General features: G+C 40.6%; 1 protein-coding gene across 1 annotated transcript; it reads right to left on the bottom strand.

The window, feature by feature from the left end:
* Nucleotides 1-6,082: 6,082 nt before the first annotated feature.
* On the bottom strand, nt 6,083-21,418 carry fbxo30a (F-box protein 30a). Its single transcript, XM_060934460.1, has 3 exons — nt 21,271-21,418; nt 14,733-16,859; nt 6,083-9,182 (listed from the first exon to the last, which is right to left on the bottom strand). The coding sequence occupies exons 2-3, from the start codon at nt 16,800-16,802 to the stop codon at nt 8,979-8,981; spliced, it is 2,274 nt and encodes a 757-aa protein (XP_060790443.1). The 5' UTR covers nt 16,803-16,859; nt 21,271-21,418; the 3' UTR covers nt 6,083-8,978.
* Between the last annotated feature and the right edge of the window lie 578 nt (nt 21,419-21,996).

Below are 21,996 nucleotides of genomic sequence, written 5' to 3' on the forward strand. Positions count from 1 at the left end.
CCTATATAAATCACTTTAATCGTAAAAATTATGATATTAGATTTATTGTTAATGCTTAAAACTATTCCTGTGCCATTCTTGAGGTCTCAAGGCATTTATAAACGAAAGTGAGGCCATGGCTCTGTGTATCTGCTTTAAGTTTGCTGAGGTTAGTATTTAACCCTTCACAAAGGCAGTGCCACAGTCCACATTTATTAATTCATTCCTTCAGCACAGTCATTTGGAGAATACATTATTTGACTAATCCTGAACAAGAAAGCCAGTGGTTTTTCAGTGCGTCGAAGAGAAAAAAAATTACTCATCTTAAGCAGTGGAATGACTCATCAGTCCTCATGCTTGTTTAAAGGAAATCCAATTGGAAAATGTATATTGTGTGTTTGTAAGCCAAGCAAGTTCTCCGACACAAGATTCTCCACAAAATAAATTTAGTGAGCTACCTGAACAGATGAAATTGCAAGGGCTCACCATGCATCACGTATTCGGTCAGTCTGTTCTGGGACTAATCACTCTATTGATGACTCATACTCTAAACATCGTATTTGGCCCCAGGACTGTCAAATATATTTAAGTTTTGAAGCTATATCCATCAGAGTGCCCTTTTCAGACAGAAGCTGGCTTATTACAGGCGGATAATGTCATTCAGAGTAAGAGACCCTGAATTTTTCGCTATTTATTTTTAAAATTAAATATCCTTTCTGAAGAACTTACAATCAAGGAGTTTTATTCAGAATTCGAGAGCCCAGTGGCAAGCCTTAAAAGTTCCAAGTTCATGCTTCATCAGTAAAGATAATTTAATTATGTAACATGATATTAATAGGCTCACTGCTCCGATCTGCCCTGCAGTTTTGTGTATGGGAAGGAAAACCTTTCTGTTTATTGTAGAGGTCGACCAGCAGTTTGAAAGGCCTCACCCTGCATAATTTACTGATTTCTCAGCTTTGTCACTGCTGAAGGCCTTGTTAACTAGATTGCTTTAGATTATAGTGTATGGATGAATCACAAACTGCTAGTGCCACCTAGTGGTGATAAACAAACACTGTTTCTGTGTATGATGCTGCAGTACCCACACAGTGTATTTTCAAACCTGAGAGTTCATCACGTGATTACCGTTCGTCACGTGATTACCAAACTAGATTGCTTTAGATTATAGTGTTTGGATGAATCACAAACTGCTAGTGCCACCTAGTGGTGATAAACAAACTGTTTCTGTGTATGACGCTGCAGTACCCACAGTGTTTTAGACAAACCTGAGAGTTCGTCACGTGACTACCAAACCCCAACATTCAGTGATATATAGATTTAGGCACTGCCTAAAAGCGGAGCTCCCATCTGTTTCTGGGTTGTAGAATTTTCTTATATCATAGCCAGTCTCTTTTGTTTTATTTCTTTACTGGCTAGCACTGGCCACTAGCCTGTGTGTATGACTGGTAATTACTAACACTGGCCACTAGGCGGTGTGTATGACTGGTAATTACTAACACTGGCCACTAGGCGGTGTGTATGACTGGTAATTACTAACACTGGCCACTAGGCAGTGTGTATGACTGGTAATTACTAACACTGGCCACTAGGCGGTGTGTATGACTGGTTGTACACGTACAAACCACAAAAAAATCGACTCGATGGGTTTACCATTTTTTCTTAGGTATGGTGCTCCGCTATTATATTCTCACACAAGGAATCTTACTTAGCCAAACAGTTTTAACTAGAAAATTAGATGTTGAGGAATCTAACCATGTACACTACCGTTCAAAAGTTTGGGGTCAGTTAGAAATGTCCTCATTTTTGAGAGAAAACAATTGTTTTATCCATTAAAATAACATCAAATTGATCAAAAATGCTGTCCAGGCATTGTTAATATTGTAAATGACTATGGTAGCTGGAAGTGGCTGTTAATGAATGGAATATCTGCATAAATGTAGAGAGGCCTGTTATCAGCAACAATTAGTCTTGAGTTCCAGTGGAATGCTGTGTTCATTACAGGGGCGCAGATACGTTCTTTGAACTGGGGGGGACAAAGCTGCCAGCAAACCAACCCCACCCCCAACATGTGTTGTCAACATGTGTTGACTTTCTAACTATGCCTGTGTGTTGTGTGAGTGGCAGTCAGTCAACAACTCTTTGCAAAGTTTCCTTATGAAACAATATGCTCGCTGAAATTATGGCAGGGAACGCCAGATTAAACATTAAAACTGCCTTCTGAGCACTGTATCTACAGGCTACCACCGAAAGAAGGAGGCTACCAGAAAGGCATCTCTACTCCGTACGATTTTACTTTCACTACGACATTACTTTGAACAGACTATCAAAAAATTGCAAGGTGATATGATAAAGTAAGGCACAGTTTACTTACAGTCGTTGTTTTTTGAAAAAACGATGCAATCGTTTTCTGCCTTTTCGGTTTGGCACCCTTCATCATGCCGTGTTGGGGTCCTGAACTAGGAGCTGTCCCCGATATGCCTGTCAAACTTGTTGTGGGTAACCATAGCAACCAAGTTCGAGCTCGCAACCTGTGCAGCTCTTTGTTTTGTTTTATGTGAGTTGTTGCAACTATGTATGTACTGCTGTGCACCTCAATAAACCGAATGGTAATTAGTCTTTTGATTTTTCCGTGTGTCGCCTCACAGCAAGAAGGTCCGGGTTCGAGCCCCGGGGCCGGCGAGGGCCTTTCTGTGTGGAGTTTGCATGTTCTCCCCGTGTCCGCGTGGGTTTCCTCCGGGTGCTCCGGTTTCCCCCACAGTCCAAAGACATGCAGGTTAGGTTAACTGGTGACTCTAAATTGACCGTAGGTGTGAATGTGAGTGTGAATGGTTGTCTGTGTCTATGTGTCAGCCCTGTGATGACCTGGCGACTTGTCCAGGGTGTACCCCGCCTTTCGCCCGTAGTCAGCTGGGATAGGCTCCAGCTTGCCTGCGACCCTGTAGAAGGATAAAGCGGCTAGAGATAATGAGATGAGATTTTTCCGTGAGGTTTGCCTTATGCAAAGAAAGACAGCATAGATGTTTTTTCCTCCCTATAAGTGGGGGGGACCGAACAAGGTGAATTTAAATCTGGGTATGATGAATCCCACCCTCTATCTGCGCCCGTGGTTCATTAATGCAAGTCTGTCACTTTAAAAGGTTAAATGATCATTAGAAAACCCTTTTGCCATTATCTTAGGACAGTTGAAAACAGTTGCACTGATTACAGAAGCAATAAAACTGGGCTTCTTCAGACTAGATGAGTATCTGGCGCATCAGCAAATGTGAGTTCGACTACTGACTCAAAATGGCCAGAAACAAAGAACTTTCTCCTGAAACTCATCACTCTATTCTTGTTCTGAGATCTGAAGGCAATTCCATGTGAGAAATTGCCAAGAAACTGAATATCTCCTACAACACTGTGTACTATTCACTATACACTTACAGTAATGCTTTTGTGGCTGAGGACTACAGTTGGCTTGCTAACTTTGGGACTGCGGTTGTTATGAACAGTTTTGCACTCAAGTTTCCATTAATGAAGAGTTTAGAACATCAACGAAACTGACTTCATGTTAAAACTGTTAATGTTATAGTCATGTTGTCTGTTGTTGTCCAGGTGAGGGTAGGTTCCCTTTTGGGTCTGGTTCCTCTTGAGGTTTCTTCCTCGTGTCGTCTGGGTTTTTTTTCCTTGCCACAGTCACCACGGGGTTGCTCACTGGGGATAGATTAGGGATAAAATTGGCTCATGTCTTGGGTCATTCAGATTCTGTAAAGCTGCTTTGGGACAATGCCTATTGTTAAAAGCGCGATACAAACAAACTTGACTTGACTATTCCCTTCACAAAGCAGCACAAACTGGCTCTAACTGCAATAGAAAGAGGAGTGGAAGGCCCTGATGCACAACTGTGCAAGAGGATAAATTCATTAGAGTGTGTAGTTTGAGAAACAGACACCTCACATGTCTTCAACTGCAGCTTCATTAAATGGGACCTGCAAAAGACCAGTCTCAACATCTACAGTGACGAGGCAACTCCGGGAAGCTGGCCTTCTCGGGAGAGTTGCGAAGAAAAAGTCCCATCTGAGAATGGCCATCCATTATTTGTAGCCGCTTATTCTGTACGGGGTCGCAGGCAAGCTAGAGCCTATCCCAGCTGACTATGGGCGAGAAGCGGGGTACACCCTGGACAAGTCGCCAGGTCATCACAGGACTGACACATAGACACAAATAACCATTCACACTCACATCTACGGTCAATTTAGAGCCACCAATTAGCCTAGCCTGCATGTCTTTGGACTGTGGGGGAAACCGGAGCACCCGGAGGAAACCCACACAGACGGGGAAAACATGCAAACTCCACACAGAAAGGCCCTCGTCAGCCACTGGGCTCGAACTCAGGACCTTCTTGCTGTGAGGCGACAGTGCTAACCACTACACCACCGTACCACCCTGAGAATGGCCAATAAAATGAAAAGATTGAGATGGGCAAAACAACACAGACACTGGAAGATTGGAAAAAAAGTGTTATGGACCAACAAATCCAAGTTTGAGGTGTTCGGATCACAAAGAAGAACATTCGTGAGATGCAGACCAAATGAAAAGATGCTGCAGGAGCACTTGACACCATCTGTCAAACATGGGGGAAGCAATGCGATGGTCTGGGGCTGCTTTGGTGGTGGTAAAGTGGGAGATTTGTACAGGGTGAAAGGGACCTTGAAGAAGGAAGGCTATCACTCCATTTTGCAACACCATGCCATAACCTGTGGACAGCGCTTGATAGGAACCAATTTTGTCCTATAACAGGACAATGAACCAAAGCACATCTCCAAACTATGCAAGGACCATTTAAAAAAGAAGCAGACAGATGGCATTCTGTTTATAATGGAGTGGCCAGCACAGTCACCAGCTCTCAACCCTACTGAGCTGTTATGGGAGCAGTTTGACCAAATAGTACATAAGAAGTGCCCGTCAAGCCAATCCAACTTGTGGGAGGTGCCCCAGGAAGCACGGGGTGAAATCTTGTCAGATTACGTCAACAAATTGACATCTAGAATGCCCAAGGTCTGCCAGACTGTAATTGCTGCGAATGGAGGGATCTTTGACAAAAGGAAAATTTGAAAAAAAAAAATTATTTCAAATAAAAATAATTATTTCTAACTGTGTCAATGACCATTTATTATTCATTTTGTAATATTTTCTATTCAAACTCATTTCATGTTTTTTTCCCCATGGAAAACAAGGACATTTCTAACTGACCCTAAACTTTTGAACAGTAGCGTATGCTCCCAGTCAAATATTTTTCAAACGCTATAGCACTGTGCAAAAGTCTTCGGCACCCTATTTTTTTCAAACAAACTTTGTTCTAGATTTCTATTTTATGACTTCTACATTATTGAGTCAGTACAAAAACATTTTAGAGTTCCAAACGTTCGTTTTCCAGCAAAAAATGGTCACAGAAAAAACGTTTGTATCTGAGCAGCATATTACATAAGAGACGACTTTTCAGATTAAAAAAGAAAACATAATGAAGGCTACTCGGTTTTGTTGCAAAGTTAAGAAGCAAGTGTGACAAAGTGTCCAGAAGAACTGTGGCTGTTTCTGTAAGATGCTCAGTAAAACCTACAGTTCATTTCCTTATAAAACTGCACTCATTGCACCTGAGACTACTATTATTTTTTTAAAAGCAAAGGGTCGTCTCATACTAAATATTGACTTTATTTAATTTATTTTGGCTTAATGCTGTTTATAGTATTTTTTTTTTATGTTGAAACATTTCATTATGTTCAAGCCATTTTTTTTTTTTTGCCTACAGCATTTATTTACATGTGCCTAAGACTTTTGCACACTACTGTATATTAACTATTTTTATCAGACTTCAGTACTGGCCTTGTTTTAAATGCTCTAAAATAATTAATAGGTATAAATGAATTGAGAAATGTTTAAACTTTTTTCTTTTTGAAATAGAAACACTCAATCTAATGTAGGCCTATGTAGCTCACAACATAAATATAACCCATCTTATAATTGATATTAACACAGTTTCCCAACTTAAATAAACCTGCAATCAGCACCAGTAGGGTTTGTTGTTATGTATTTAATAAGTGTATTCAAAAAATGACTTGTATGATACACAAAAATATAAACTGTTTAAGGGTAGACAAAAGTTTGATATTCCACCAATAAGCATCACATGCATAAGAAGTCAGAAATGATCATATGATCTCCATAAAAGTGCAGACAATTTGTTATCAGTTTCTAACATCAATGTTAAATATAATGCTATAAAATGTTTGTCCATACCAAAAGTATTCAGTACTCAAAATTTAAGACAAAACCGCTAACCCATGCAAATCTATCGGCAACCGATTTGAATGATTGTTTTAAGTTGTTTTAATTCACAATTGTGTGCTAATTTCATGCTACAAAGTGTGTACACTTCAACTGTTTCATTTAAAACAGGCTAAGTCAGGACATCAACCAAAATGTTTCAATGTTTAACTGCATAATAATGGTTCATTAACTTTAACTGTTCAATAACTAATTCCTCAGACTGATGTTATCAGCCTCCTCAAATCAAAACCGGTCAAGTGAAAACATTCTTTCTACCAAAATATACCAGTTTTCTTATTCTGCTCTTTATACTGATTTTTTTTACTGATACCCCAGTAATCTTAAAGTCTTTCTTGCCTTATACACTGGACATTAAATATGTAAATATAGTTGACACATCAGGTTTCCTTTCTTTAAGCTGTTCAACTCTTATTCCTCTTTTCAGCATTAGAACCCTGAGAGACATTAGAGAAACTCGGATATATTCTGTTCACGTGTTTAGTGATTTGTCCAACAAATGAACCTTTTTGCTGACATTTGAGACCTGTCCAGCAGGTTTTCATTACAGCTCATTTTGTCAAGAAGAAAACAGGAAAGAAATACAGTTGTCCAACAGGATCCAAATGCACAGACACTCACCAGCCACTTTAATAAGAACACCTGTACACACGCACAGTCCTGAAATGATCTGGGGTGGGTTTCCCGAAAGCATCTTAAGCCCGAGTGTCTTTAATTACCTCCTAAGATCCATCGTCAAGCTAACGTGGTTTTCCCGAACAACATCGTAGCCAAAGTAGTTCTTTAGTTTGCTCTGAATTTACGAGAGACCCGGACCACTCGTTCACAACAAAGAGCGACTCGCTCACAGCTGAATACACAAAATGCACATGCGCCTCTGAGGAACTCTCACAGTCAACAGGGGAACCTGGTCTTGAATCTGTTCAATTATTTTTCTTGTACAGTGCAAGTACATGGAGTGAAGTATTAAATAAATATACGCAAAACATTGTGAATATATTAAGGAATAACATATGGACATAATGTCACATTGATATTGCTACATTTTCATCAAATTTAACTCCATTAGGCGAGTGATTACCTCATTTAGTTTCATGAATGAGACATTTCTGCACCTGTAACACGTGTGCACACGAGAGAGAGCGGTTTTGATCTGTCTCTACCTAAGGAGGTTGAATTGACCACTTGTATGTATATTCTCTTAGGCAGACACAGATCAAAACCTCTCTCTCTCTCTGCACACACACACATATAAGGGAGAACATTGCCAACGTGGCATTGTGGATACGAGTTGAAATAATCCCGATTGCATGACCGGGGAGTAACAATTAAATGAGTGGGTACGGGGAACACGTACTTAATTATTTAGTTTATTATTTGCTCATTCTTTCGTGTGAACTTTATTCATTTAAAAACACGCTTGGAATTTTTTTTAAAAAACGCCCAAAAAATGTAAAATAGTTTCAATTATTAATTAACACATTATATACGTAATGCTTAATGCTTAATACAGTATATTGACATTTTCAACACTATATTTCATTGCTTTTTTGGTAAAAAAAAAACAAACAAACATGTGACCTCGTTAACTGGAGTTAGCAACTACTAATGCCTATATCGGGGACGTGCATTGCAAAGAAGCTCTTCATAATGCTGCTCTTCAGACTGCTTCTGAGGAGTTCAGGAAAACCACGTACAGACACAACGTTCATTGCATCAGAGCGTCTCTCAACTCGCTCTTTAGCCTGAAAGGGCAACATTATCGGGAAACTTACCCCTGATTAGCCAACTGTGTGGCAGCAGTGCAATGCATAAAATTATGCAGATACAAGTCAAGAGATTCAGTTCATGCTCATATCAAACATTTAAAAAAAAAACCACGACACGTGATCAGTAACTTTGACCATGGCGTGGTTGTTGGTGCCAGATGGGCCAGTCTAAGTATTTCAATATGTCAGATCTTCTGATTTTTTTTTAAGCACACAGTCTCTAGAGTTGTCACAGAATGGTGCAAAAGAAATGATCACGGTGATCGTATGCACTCTGCTTCTGCTACCAGTTTTGCTTATTGGATAACTGCATGAATGTGAAGGTGTTTCTAATAAAGTGCACTGGCAGTGTATACACACTACTTTAGGCAAAACATTAGTATACATTTATGACAGTGACGACTTTAGTGACATTCAATTAAATTTTGAAAAGTAAACGTCAAAGTTCTTTAGTAAAAAGTGCTACATATTGTTTATCTAAAAACCAAAACCTGTTCAAAATGTTTTGTTAAACTGACTGTAGTCACAAAAGTGCTGAAAATTAATGGTAATTTAACATTATTACATTCCTACATAAATTATTTCTGATCACTATTTGTCTTTGCACGGTGTTTCTGTCCTAAGGGGATGTGCCTGTAAGCAATGATGCATTAAAGTAGATCTCAAAATATGCGTTTTGTCCATCTGTACAAATGAATAAAAAATAATAATAAAACCCAGCATGTTTTATTAGAAAATGAATGTAGATAAGCATGTATTTACATTAAGGCTCTACTTAATTTAATTCCTATGATACTACACAGTAAAAAACAACAACCCCAGTACTGTTAAATGAAAACTTCACACTCATCTGTCACACTGAAATCCATTACAGCAAAACAATTCTTTTCTTTTAAACTCAGCCTATAAGACTGGCCTTAGTATGGAGCACACTGAGCGCCCGTCTTTCGTCAGTTCTCTGGTGTGACTCATGCATGGTAGAGGGACGGCCTCCTCTCGACGGGCCACGGTGTTGAACTTGCACTTCTTTAGGTGGTCAGCCATACTGGAAATGTTGGCAAATTTCCACTCGTTCACTGTCCCGAAGGCTGTGCTAAATCTCCACACCTAAAGCCACATGCAGAGGGAAAACACTTTAAAATCCTGTGTAACACAAGACTACAAGAATAATCCTACTTAGAAATTCTAACAAATTTTTATTTTATCAGACTATTTTTATTATACAGTGTCCTCCACAATTATTGGCACTCCTTGTAAAGATTAGTAAAAAGGGTTCGGAAAAAAAAAAATCCACCTTTTGGTGAAGTTGCATCATCTCACAACTGGAATCTTTAACTGAAATATATTTATGCAGAGAAAAACAAATCCCTCATCAAGAAATCATTATTTTCAACAAAAACACATACCATTATTACTGGCAACCCTGCATCTAATACTTGGTACAACCATCCCATTGCCAGTAAAACAGCACTGAGTCGCCTCCTATAACTTTTTATAAGGTTGGAGATACAGAGCAGGGCATCTGAGACCGTTCCTCTTTACACAATCTCTCCAGATCATCCAGGGTCCTCTGGCCTCTCTTGTGCTCTCTCCTCTTCAGCTCAGCCCACAGGTTTTCAAAGGGGTTCAGGTCAGGGGACTGAGATGGCCATGGCAGAAGCTTGATTCTGTGCTCAGCGAACCATTTTTGTGTTGATTTGACATAAGCTTCAGCTCATTGTTCTGCTGGAAGATTCAATGACAACCCAGTTTTAGTTTCCTAGCAGAGGCAGACATATTTTGATTTAAAAAGGTCCTGATATTTCATAGAGTCCATGATGCCATGTACCCTAACGAGGTTTCCAGGGCCTTTGGAGGAAAAACAGCCCCAAAACATCACAGAACTTCCACCATATTTTACAGTTGGGTCATTCCATGTCAATTCACACACCCTCCCCAGTGACACCTCTTTAATTTGCCTGATATTTATTTTATTAGTGCCTTATGATGTCAAAAGAAAGAATCCAAAATTTTAGCTTCCTAGCTGGAACGGTTTTTGAATTTTGGCCCTTCAAAGTTTGGGTGCCACGCCCACTTTTGGGGTCCAGGAATTGTACACTTAATTTGCAAGCATTTTTGGAGGCCCATATCTTTTGTTCTAAGGGGAATATAGACCTGTAAATTGCTATATCTATGTATTCTGGCCCTGTCTATCTGATTCTGCTAGCCTAGTAAACTAGACCCACCCGCCTAGCGGCCAAAAATATTTTTGCCTACGAGTGGGTCTAGCCTCGGACCATATCAACAACACACCCCGGGCATCAAATCGTGCCCGCCAATCACAACGCAAGGTTTTTGTTTGGATTCTTTGGGCGGGCTTTTGCAGGAGTGATGACAAGGCTGCGCGACGCTGGAGAAAGCACAACAGGAAAGATGGCTACGGCTATTGAACAGCGCTCGTTTGACTCCGCTTTGGAATCAGTTTTAGAAGAATTAGACTTGGAGTTTTCATTGAAACATGAGCAGGAAGAGGCTCTCCGCTCATTCCTTTTCAAGAAGGACGTTTTCGCTGTTTTGCCGACCAGCTATGGCAAAAGTCTGATCTACCAGCTGTTTACCCTCCCCCACTGCTTTCTGTCGCTCTGACTACGTCACAGTCACTGTTGCGCTGATTGGTCAGAGCGTTGGCCTATACGCACAGAGACAGTTTGAAAGACAACGGGTTGTTCCTACCCACACCCTTCGGAAATGTCTACGACCGAGACCAGACTAAATATTCACCTAAAAATAGCACAAGTTTACTAACTTCAGAGATATTAATCCCTTAAAAGTGGATTTTTTTAATGACAATTTTTTTTTGACATTTCAGGGGTCCATATCTTGGAAAGTTTTTGTGTTGATAGGGTTTAAACTGATTTATCATCATATTTGGGAACTCTACTGTGTACTTAGAGAGTTTCAGGGCACTCAGAGGTTTGGTGGGGGTACAGGAGGACCCCAAATATGGCTTCGGGACAAAATTACCATTTGGTACGTCCTACTTCAGGCCATTAGTTGGCCATGTGGGCACATGATGACTGGAATGAGCCTTTAACCCTATCAAACTTTTAAGCCAATAAAAACTTTGATTATCCAACTCCTTCAATATAAACTAAGCATTTGTATATGGTACTGTTTTTGCATATTCCAGTAGTCTCCTATCAAATGCAGGAAAACTGGCAACAGTAAAGAGACCTTTCTGCCTAGAATATACCGGTACAACTTTATGGCAGTCATCATTTAGTGACAAACCAATCTTGCAAGTATTTTTTTCCATCTTCCATGAGCAGGGGATTTTTTGGTTAACAAACTGACACCGAATATTGGTGCCTTCCCCTCCCTACAATGACCTTATTGAAACAAGCCTCTTTTCTCTGTGAATTCAGTTTAGATATTTATAAGCAAGCAAATACTCAGCTTGGGAGCCTTTGTGTGATGTCACAGTTTGTTACAAATTAATTTTACTTTGTATACAAAATAATTGTTACAAAAGTGAAACATTTGTTTACAGATATCTCTGATTTTTTAATGCTAACTGTTCATGAAAATACCAGTGGGTTTGAGCCATATGCTCAAGACTTTGATATTGAAACAACCAATTATTGTAAGTAATGAACACATAGCATAAAACTTAACATTTAGATGTCTTTATGATCAATACTTTAAAAACAATTGTATAGAAGAAAGGTATGTATCAAAAAATATATAGAGTTCCTCATGAATACCCTTGCCCCCTTCATGTTTATAATGATTATAATAGAATAATCATACATATACACACACATATAAATATATATATATATATATATATATATATATATATATATATATATAAAATTTCCCCTTTTTACTAATTGATATGCTAATTTTCCCCACATGAGTGGCTAGGGGCCCCTTCCCCTTTTCTTGAAAAAAAAAAACCCTGATGAGTCTAGGTTTAACTTCCAGATCGGATGTCAGAACAAATGTAGTAAAGCAACCAGGATGTTTTTCTTGGGATCATCCCCTTGTTTGCATCTTTCCCTTTCCTGTTTGAAAGATGCATTTAACTATTAAGTGTATAGTGGTCAGAGTTTGGTTGGATACAGGGGAAGGTGTCAAAAAAAAAAAAAAGCATCGTGAAACAGCCGGGAAAGGGTTTATCCCTTGTAATTGTCAATATAACTAATGGGGTATTGGGTATAAATAATCTTCCCATAGAATAAAATCACTATATGGGTGTGCTTTTACTACCTTAAACATGAATAGGCAGTCAAAACAACAGTTGACCTACTTTCCGGACATAGGATTTTTCAGAAAATATGCCAAAATAGTACCATTATACAAATGCTTAGTTTATATTGAAGGAGTTGGATAATCAAAGTTTTTATTGGCTTAAAAGTTTGATAAAAGGTGTCTGTTGATAGGGTTAAAGGTTCATTCCAGTCATCATGTGCCCACATGGCCAACTAATGGCCTGAAGTAGGGCGTACCAAATGGTAATTTTGTCCCGAAGCCATATTTGGGGCCCTCCTGTACCCCCACCAAAGCTCAGAGTGCTCTGAAACTCTCTAAGTACAGACTAGAGTTCCCAAATATGATGATAAATCAGTTGAAACCCCATTAACATAAAAACTTTCCAAGATATGGACCCCCAAAAAGTCAAAAAATTGTCATTAAAAAATCCACTTTTAAGGGGTTAATATCTATAAAGTTAGTAAACCTGTGCTATTTTTAGGTGCAGAATCTGGTAGACAAGGCCAGAATACATAGATATAGCAATTTACAGGTCTATATCCCCCTTAGAACAAAAAATATGGGCCTCCAAAAATGCTTGCAAATTAAGTGCGCAATTCCCGGACCCCAAAAGTGGGCGTGGCACCCAAACTTTGAAGGGCCATAACTCAAAAAACGTTCGAGCTAGGAAGCTAAAATTTTGGATTCTTTCATTTGACATCATAAGGTACTGAGAAAATAAAAATAAGGCAAATTGAAGAGGTGTCACTGGGGAGGTTTTGGGCATTTGTGTGAATTGACATGGAATGACCCAGTTGAGATTGGGTTCTTTTCATTATAGCAATCATTCTATTTACAACAAACCCAACTTGAGTGTTTATTCAAAACAAAAATGTTCCTCCATTTTTGTTACATCTGTTGGTAAACAGTGGTGTCTGATGGTGGTTTCGGAAACCCCAATATTTTACTTTTTCTTTGTAATTCACCAACAAGGATTCTTGGGGAGGCGGCACGGTGATGTAGTGGTTAGCACTGTCACCTCACAGCAAGAAGGTCCTGGGTTTGAACCCAGTGGCTGACAGAGGCCTGTCTCTGTGGAGTTTGCATGTTCTCCCCATGTCTGCGTGGGTTTCCTCCGGGTGCTCCGGTTTCCCCCACAGTCCAAAAGACATGCAGGTTAGACTAATTGGTGGCTCTAAATTGACCATAGGTGTGAATGTAAGTGTGAATGGTTGTTTGTCTCTGTGTGTCAGCCCTGCGATAACCTGGCAACTTATTCAGGGTGTACCCCGCCTCTTGTCCATAGTTAGCTGGGATAGGCTCCAGCTTGCCCGCAACCCTGCACAGGATAAGTGGCTACAGATAATGGATAGATGGTCCTTGGGGACTTTTTTGTGTCTCTTACCAAATCTTACTGAAAGTGAGGACAAAATAAACTTAGGTCCTCTTCCAGGCAAGTCTGTAATAGTTCCAGTTGGTGTCCACTTTCTTTATTATTGCCCTAATAGCAGAAAAGGGCATTTTCAGGTGAGTCGCTTTTTTAATAACCATTAACAACCATTAATAACCAACTTATGAAGGTCAACACACTCGTCCCTCATTTGGTTTGTGTGTTCTCTCTTATTTTTCCCCCCATGTTGATGGATGACTAAGGGAATTTGGCCTCTGTCTCACCTCATATTTGTACCCCAGTTAATCAGGAAGTCATGGATTACAGCTTGAAAGTTCCTACACATGCCAATCAACTCAAAAATCTCATCTCATTATCTCTAGCCGCTTTATCCTGTTCTACAGGGTCGCAGGCAAGCTGGAGCCTATCCCAGCTGACTACGGGCGAAAGGCGGGGTACACCCTGGACAAGTCGCCAGGTCATCACAGGGCTGACACATAGACACAGACAACCATTCACACTCACATTCACACCTACGGTCAATTTAGAGTCACCAGTTAACCTAACCTGTATGTCTTTGGACTGTGGGGGAAACCGGAGCACCCGGAGGAAACCCACGCGGACACGGGGAGAACATGCAAACTCCACACAGAAAGGCCCTCGCCGGCCACGGGGCTCGAACCCGGACCTTCTTGCTGTGAGGCGACAGCAACAGCGCTAACCACTACACCACCGTGCCGCAATTCAAAAATGTACAGTTTAAATGAGAAACATGCTTCAGTTATATTGTGTTCGCTATCATTTCCAGGGGTGCCAATAACAGTGGCACGTGTTTTTGTTGAAAATAATTACTTCATGATGAGGGATTTGTTTTTCTCTGAATACATTTCAATTAAATACTGGATTTTTCTATTTTTTTTTTCAGTGTGAGATGACATAACTTCAACAAACGGCAGATATTTTTCTAATCTTTACAGGGGTGCCAATAATTGTGGAGGATACTGTATATAAATATATTAACCAACATAACTTGCCTTGTCATGAATCTGCCATGAGAAAGCTCCATCTGCACGTCTTGTCTTCGCCCAAAGTAAGACCACCATACCACGTGATTTTAGCAGACTAGCACAAACATCCCTCATAGTACGAGACACTCGGGACAGCTGGCACAGACTAAAACCATCCAAAAAGCTTGCAATATGCTGCAGTAGCTCAAAGGGTAAGCTGGTGAGGTGTTCACAGTGGGAGCGACTGTGGCACTGGACTTTACCTGGATGTTCAGCTAACCCAGACTGCACGCCAAACGAACCCAGGTAACGGTCATGAATAATTCTCGAGCCTTGCACAGAGGGACAGAACCTCCTCTGGGAGTAGGTGCAACCATAGAATGCCAAAGGGCACCTGTGCTCCATCCAGCCATTGAGCCCAGCATGGATGTCTCCATGGACATTTTTAAAATGGGAGGAGAACTCATCCCTGCGAAACAGTTGCCCACACACAAAGGTGAACATAGAGCGCTGCTTGGTTTGGTAACGAGCAACACACTCCAGCACCAGGTCCAGTCTGAGTGTGTGGAATGGACTGGGGTTGGACAGCTGAGGGCTGGCATGATCACAGGCAGATGCTGAGGCGATGTCACCCACCATGGTGTTGGTGGCCAATATAGCAGAGGGAAAGGAAAATGTCTGTGTGCCAAAGTCAATTCGATACCCATCCACAAAACGGCTGTCTGAAATGCCTCTACCTCCCGGGGAATCACCGAGGCAAAAGAGCAAAGCGGCAGTGATCAGGTCAATACCATGAAGGCCTATTGGATCATCCACAACCTCTAGGTCAGAAGTGTCCACTGCCTTATCTTCCATCTTAGCTCGAAACAAATATGGACTGGACAGAAGAGTCTTCCGTCCGTTACATGTAAACAGACTCATACCTCTAAGCACTTGAAGGTTCTGCAACTTGCGCTCCAACCACCGGTCCTCAATTTCAACAGGTAGTTGGTGTAAAACATTGTTCTGTACTAAATCAGGCAAAAGTATGGGTGGAGGTAGCAGGAACTGGGGTGAATGGGCCATTTCTGGTTGCCGTGCTACAACAGGCATGGAATGATAAGGCATCATTGGCCTAACATCTGCAAAGTTGCTGAAGCTTTCCACAGGTCTTGCCATGTTCATTTCAAGTCTAACATGATTCTGATGATCCTCTCCATTTAAAAATCCATGTCCATCAACACTCACGTTGACATCTATTTCCTCTTCTTCATCAAAAGGCTCATCAAGTGCACTTTGCTCTCTCCATTCACTCTCCTCTTCATCAAAATCTACTGGAAAAGCACAGTCTACTCCACCTACAGCTCCCAACTCACACTCTGAGTCTGTATCAACTTCCATCATTAGCTCCATATTATTTTCTTTCGAACAATGATCCCCATTGATACCGCTGTGACAAGCCACATTTTTATCTGCATTTTTACCACTGAGGTTTTCCATGATCAAGTCAATACCTTTGTTTGCGCTGCTGAGAATGTCCAAAGCTGCTGCTAAATTTCTGCTGGTTTCCACGGATGCCTTGTAAAGTTCATCATATGTCTCCCCACCCATTTCAATTAGTCCATTTTTCAAGTCTGCTTCTTCAATACTAGAGTTTAGTCTTTCATTTTCCTCATTTTGTTCATTCACAGTTTTTGTCACAGTGGTGGTCACTTTAAGAGACTCAAGTAACATACGCTGATCCTGTAGGGCCAACGCCATGTCTAGTTGTTCTACATCATAAACTTCCTTACTCAAGTTTTCATAGGATTTACGATCAGCATAGCTCACAGGCCATCGATTCCATTCCATGGTGCAGCACACAACACTGGCTGGACATATTTCCAGGTGCTGTGCCATTTTCATTCGGGCAATAGTGAAGGGGCATCCAAAACCACTGTTTAGGCAAGGCACTCTTTCATATGGACATAGTAAACGGTGCTCATCTGCTTTGCACGAGTGGAAAACTGCCCCACACACAAGAGGACAGCCCATGAGATCACACGAAACCCCAGTCTCTAGTCTTACCATGCACCTTCTGTTCACACAATTCTGGCAATGAACGTGTAGCTCCTCCATTTTATATATATTAACTGTAGCAAGATGATTTCAGTATGGCTTTGTCTCAGGATCTACCTGCAAAGATGAGATAAACAGAATCTGAATTATAATGAAATATGCAGTTGACTACTCATGTTTAAAGTTCCTTCTGATCTACAAGATGAATGGACAGCTGTAAATCCTCCTGTATACTACAGCCTATGTTTACTGAATTGCTATGTAATACCATTTCACAACACCACCACCTCTTAGGCTGCCCAGTCACATTGCCTCTTGCACAGTGGAAACATGACCTTTTATTTCTGAGCAGTCTGTTACAGAATGGCAGATACAGCTTTCAAGGAAAAACGTTCGCCTCCTATATGTGAGGCCTATATATGATCAGTACTTTTCCATCAGATTGTGTGTTATGACTCATTACCCATAAGCTGAATTTGGTTACTTTCATAAACCAGGTAAGTCAAACTGGGACACAGTTTCGAGCACTGAGTAACTTCTCATTAATCCAACTGGAATGTTGTTTACTAGATCAAAAAGGGTGGCTGGAGCTTTGTCTAAAATTAGCTTTATTCTTTATTATCTAGGACACGTGGCAAATTTATGTGATCATATGATCATTTATGCCTCACTACCAGGTTTGGTTGAAGAAATTAGGGCTGTCACAAAGCTCCTAAAATTCTCATTTATAATTGCCACTAGGAGCTCGACTTGAACATTCTCCCCCAGACAGAATGCAGCAGTTGTTATGATTATTAGGTCATCTGGCTGACAGGCGATGAGCTTATGCCATCACACGTTACCCGTCGTTGTCCACATTTCACAAAAATCGCTTCTTTTCTCTCTCTCTTCACTGATTTTTATTCTTTTTGGCAGGAAGGTAGGTCTGCCTGGGGTGCATATACTGTAGCTTCTACCCAAATTTGCATAATTGCAATTAATAATGAAGATATGGAGTAATTAAGCCCTAACGAGCAGTTTTCACATAAATCACTTCTTCTCCCTCAATTCTTCACTGACTTTAATTCTTTCTGGCATGAAGGTAGGGGTACCGAGGGTGCATATAACTTCAAATTAAGGTTTGCTTAATTACAATTATTAATGAAGTTATGGACTAATTAAGCCTTAATGAGCAGTTCAAAAAGAAAAATCACTTCTCGGTCAGTTACTCACCATTTCGGATTCTTTCTGGCAAATAGATAGGTATTCCTAGGGTGTACAGTTGTGTTCAAAATAATAGCAGTGTGTTTAAAAATGTGAGTAAAGCTCAAAATCCTTATAATAGTTTTTATTTCCATGCATTGGGAACAATGCACATTATATTCTACATCAAAACATGAAGAAAAATGTATGAATATTTTAATTACTTTACAGAAAATGAAGAAAAATGAACATTGGGCTGTTCAAAAAAAATAGCAGTGTCTGCATTTTTCATTACAAACTCCAAATATTTACTGTATAAACTGAAAAAATCTTAAGGATTTAGTATTCCTGTGAATCACTAAACTAATATTTAGTTGTATAACCACGGTTTCTGAGAACTTCTGGCACCTGTGAACAGGTATTCCAGCCCAGGATGATTTGACAACATTCCACAATTCCTCTGCATTTCTTGGTTTTGCCTCAGAAACAGCATTTTTGATGTCACCCCACAAGTTTTCTATCGGATTAAGGTCTGGGGATTGGGCTGGCCACTCCATAACTTTCATTTTGTTGGTCTTGAACCCTGATGCTGCTCGCTTACTGGTGTGTTTGGGGTCGTTGTCTTGTTGAAACACCCATTTCAAGGGCATTTCCTCTTCAGCATAAGGCAACATGACCTCCTCAAGTATTTTGATATATGCAAACTGATCCATGATCCCTGGTATGCGATAAATGGGCCCAACACCATAGTAAGAGAAACATTCCCATATCATGATGCTTGCACCACCATGCTTCACTGTCTTCAGAGTGTACTGTGGCTTGAATTCAGTGTTTGGGGGTCGTCTGAAAAACTGTCTGCGGCTCTTGGACCCAAAAAGAACAATTTAACTTTCATCAGTCCACAAAATGTTTTTCCATTTCTCTTTAGGCCAGTCGATGTGTTCTTTGGCAAATTGTATCCTCTTCAGCACGTCTTTTTTTTTTTTTAACAGTGGAACTTTGCTGGAGCTTCTTGCCAATAGATTAGCTTCACACAGGCATCTTCTAATTGTCACAGTACTCGCAGGTAACTTCAGACCGTCTTTGATCACCCTGGAGCTGATCATTGGCTGAGTCTTTGCCATCTGGCTATTCTTTGATCCATTCGAATGGTAGTCTTCTGTTTTCTTCCATGTCTCTCTGGCTTTGCTGTCCATTTTAAAGCACTGGAGATCATTTTAGCTGAGCAGCCCATCATTTTCTGCACTTCTTTACAGTATACGTTTTACCTCTCCAATCAACATTTTAATCAAAGCACGCTGTTCTTCTGAACAATGTCTGGAACGACCCATGTTTCTCAGGTTTTCAGAGAGAAATGGATGTACAACATGTGCTGGCTTCATCCTTAAATTAGGGCCACCTGACTGACATCTGTTTTTTCACAGAATGAATGACCTCAGGGTGGCACGGTGGTGTAGTGGTTAGCGCTGTCGCCTCACAGCAAGAAGGTCCTGGGTTCGAGCCCCGGGGCCGGCGAGGGCCTTTCTGTGTGGAGTTTGCATGTTCTCCCCGTGTCCGCGTGGGTTTCCTCCGGGTGCTCCGGTTTCCCCCACAGTCCAAAGACATGCAGGTTAGGTTAACTGGTGACTCTAAATTGACCGTAGGTGTGAATGTGAGTGTGAATGGTTGTCTGTGTCTATGTGTCAGCCCTGTGATGACCTGGCGACTTGTCCAGGGTGTACCCCGCCTTTCACCCGTAGTCAGCTGGGATAGGCTCCAGCTTGCCTGCGACCCTGTAGAAGGATAAAGCGGCTAGAGATAATGAGATGAGATGAATGACCTCACTAATTAAACTCCACACTGCTATTATTTTGAACACGTCCCTTTCACTTAATTATTCGATTACACAGACTCAGGAGCATGCATATCATGAATGTTGGGTCTGTTGGTTTTCTATGACTCTACTACACCTACTGGTAAATTATTTGCCATGTAGTAATATAATTTCCACCAAAAACAGTGATTGATCTGGTTAGTCGTGTTGGACTGCTATTATTTTGAACACAAGTGTATATAGCTTGCAACATTTACTGCACAAGGTGGCCCACTTTAGATCGCTCCTTTTGGACCAGACGGGGCTGGAGTGAGCTACGCCCTCATTGACAGTCTCGTTCCCATATGATGTGAATGCAGAATTCTAATCTTGCCATTAAACTCTGAAAGGCTTGAGAAATTATTTACGCAAAATTATTTCTCTGTAAAGACCCTTTACCAGCCTAACCTGGCCCAGGGCTCGTGGCATACTTTACCCCATAACCCCAATTTTGGGAAACTGCTTCAGACCTACAAATTTACCTACTTTATATTGTAACTTAAACTGATTTAAACTACTATGAAACAATGTCCAAAATCTACTAAGATAAGAGACGAATGATAAACATGATTAGCTCACTTGCCAAGACTTGAATCACTTTTTTTTTAAAACCCTGATCATAAACCAGCTTAAATTTGTGCATTTCCTTGATGCAGCAGGGTCTCCTCTACTAAAACGCAGACATTCTTCCTTCTTATGTTTTATTGCAGGGATTCAGACAGCTTTGTGCTTGATATGTATTTATTCCACAACTTGTCTCAATACAACACGTGACTGCAGCAGTGCATAAACATTGCGAAACTCACAGCTCCATCACGCTGGTTCTGTTGACTTGATTTCGACAACAAATTATATTTATCTATCTAGTACCATTTCACATGTACGAACAGGACGCTTTGACCAAAATGTCACCCTGACAGACTTATCATGTGACATGTTCCACAGTAAAATTAAACACGAAGATACTGTCAGCATGCGAGTTAAATCACCGGCTGACTAAGCAAGTTCATGTCTATCTGCATTATATCACTATACTACACTATAATAAACAGTAAATAGCTGGAAAGTCAGTTACCTCTTTACTCCGACATGATTAAACCGTGAACACGACACAGTCTCGCCGGTATTATTAATAACAGAGAAGTCATTATCCAAACAGGCAGCAACCAAAGCTAGCCATGCTAACTAATTTTAGCACAGAAGTCTGTTTATATAAAGCACTTGGGTTATTCAGCAAGCACGACAGCTAGCCAATACATCAAAGCAACAGCTCTTATAGTCACTAGAAACGTATTTAGCTATCATTTTGAAACTAATGTTGTTCGGTAATAACATTATACCATCATGGTCTGTGATATTAGCCGGGGCTTGCTAACAGGTAACGTTATCAAGAGGACTAGCAGCCCAGGCATTTCCTGAATAAGATGCGGCTAACAGCGCTAGCTAACAACTTAATTAGACAAAATCAGTTAGCATTAAAGTAACATTACTTACCGCGACAGTATGCCAGGCGTACTTTTAATTAATTATAACGACGTAATTCAAACACTTTTATAGTTACATGAACTAAAAAACGTATTATTTACACAGTTTACTACTTTTGTCTGTCTCTTCTCGTGTTTATTTACACTGACCGGTTGATACTTCAGAACTACTGAATATGCATAAATAGGCGGGGATTTGTGTCACAAGTGCTCCGCCCCCGACGAAGCTCCGCCTCAGCAAAGAAGTGGGCGGTGTTTAAGATCAACAAACTGACCCAAGCTTCAGAATCCTGATTTTTATGAAATGTGAAATTGCATTGAGAAGACTAATTGTTGCATACCAATAATTGCAGTGTTGACTGTAGGGAAAATATTGGGGAAAATAGTTAGTAACTCAGGGACTGCATTTGCAGCATAAATTAAATGTAGGTTGTGAAAAAAATAAACAGACAGACATCCATCCATCCATCACTTATCCTGTACAGCAGGGGTCTTCAATCCTATCCACAAAGGGCCAGTGTGGCTGCAGGCTTTCATTCCAACCAAGCAGGAGCTACACCTGATTTCACTTGTTTAATCATTTCACCCTCGTCTCCAGTCAACAATCAAGTGAGCCTCCAATTTGGCTGTAATGAAAGCCTGCAGCTACACCGGCCCTTTGCGGATAGGATTGAAGACCCCTGCTGTACAGTGTCGCAGGCAAGCTGGAGCCTATCCCAGCTGACTATGGGCGAGG

The sequence above is a fragment of the Neoarius graeffei genome, chromosome 11 (assembly GCF_027579695.1).
Source record: "Neoarius graeffei isolate fNeoGra1 chromosome 11, fNeoGra1.pri, whole genome shotgun sequence".
Lineage (NCBI taxonomy): Eukaryota > Metazoa > Chordata > Actinopteri > Siluriformes > Ariidae > Neoarius > Neoarius graeffei.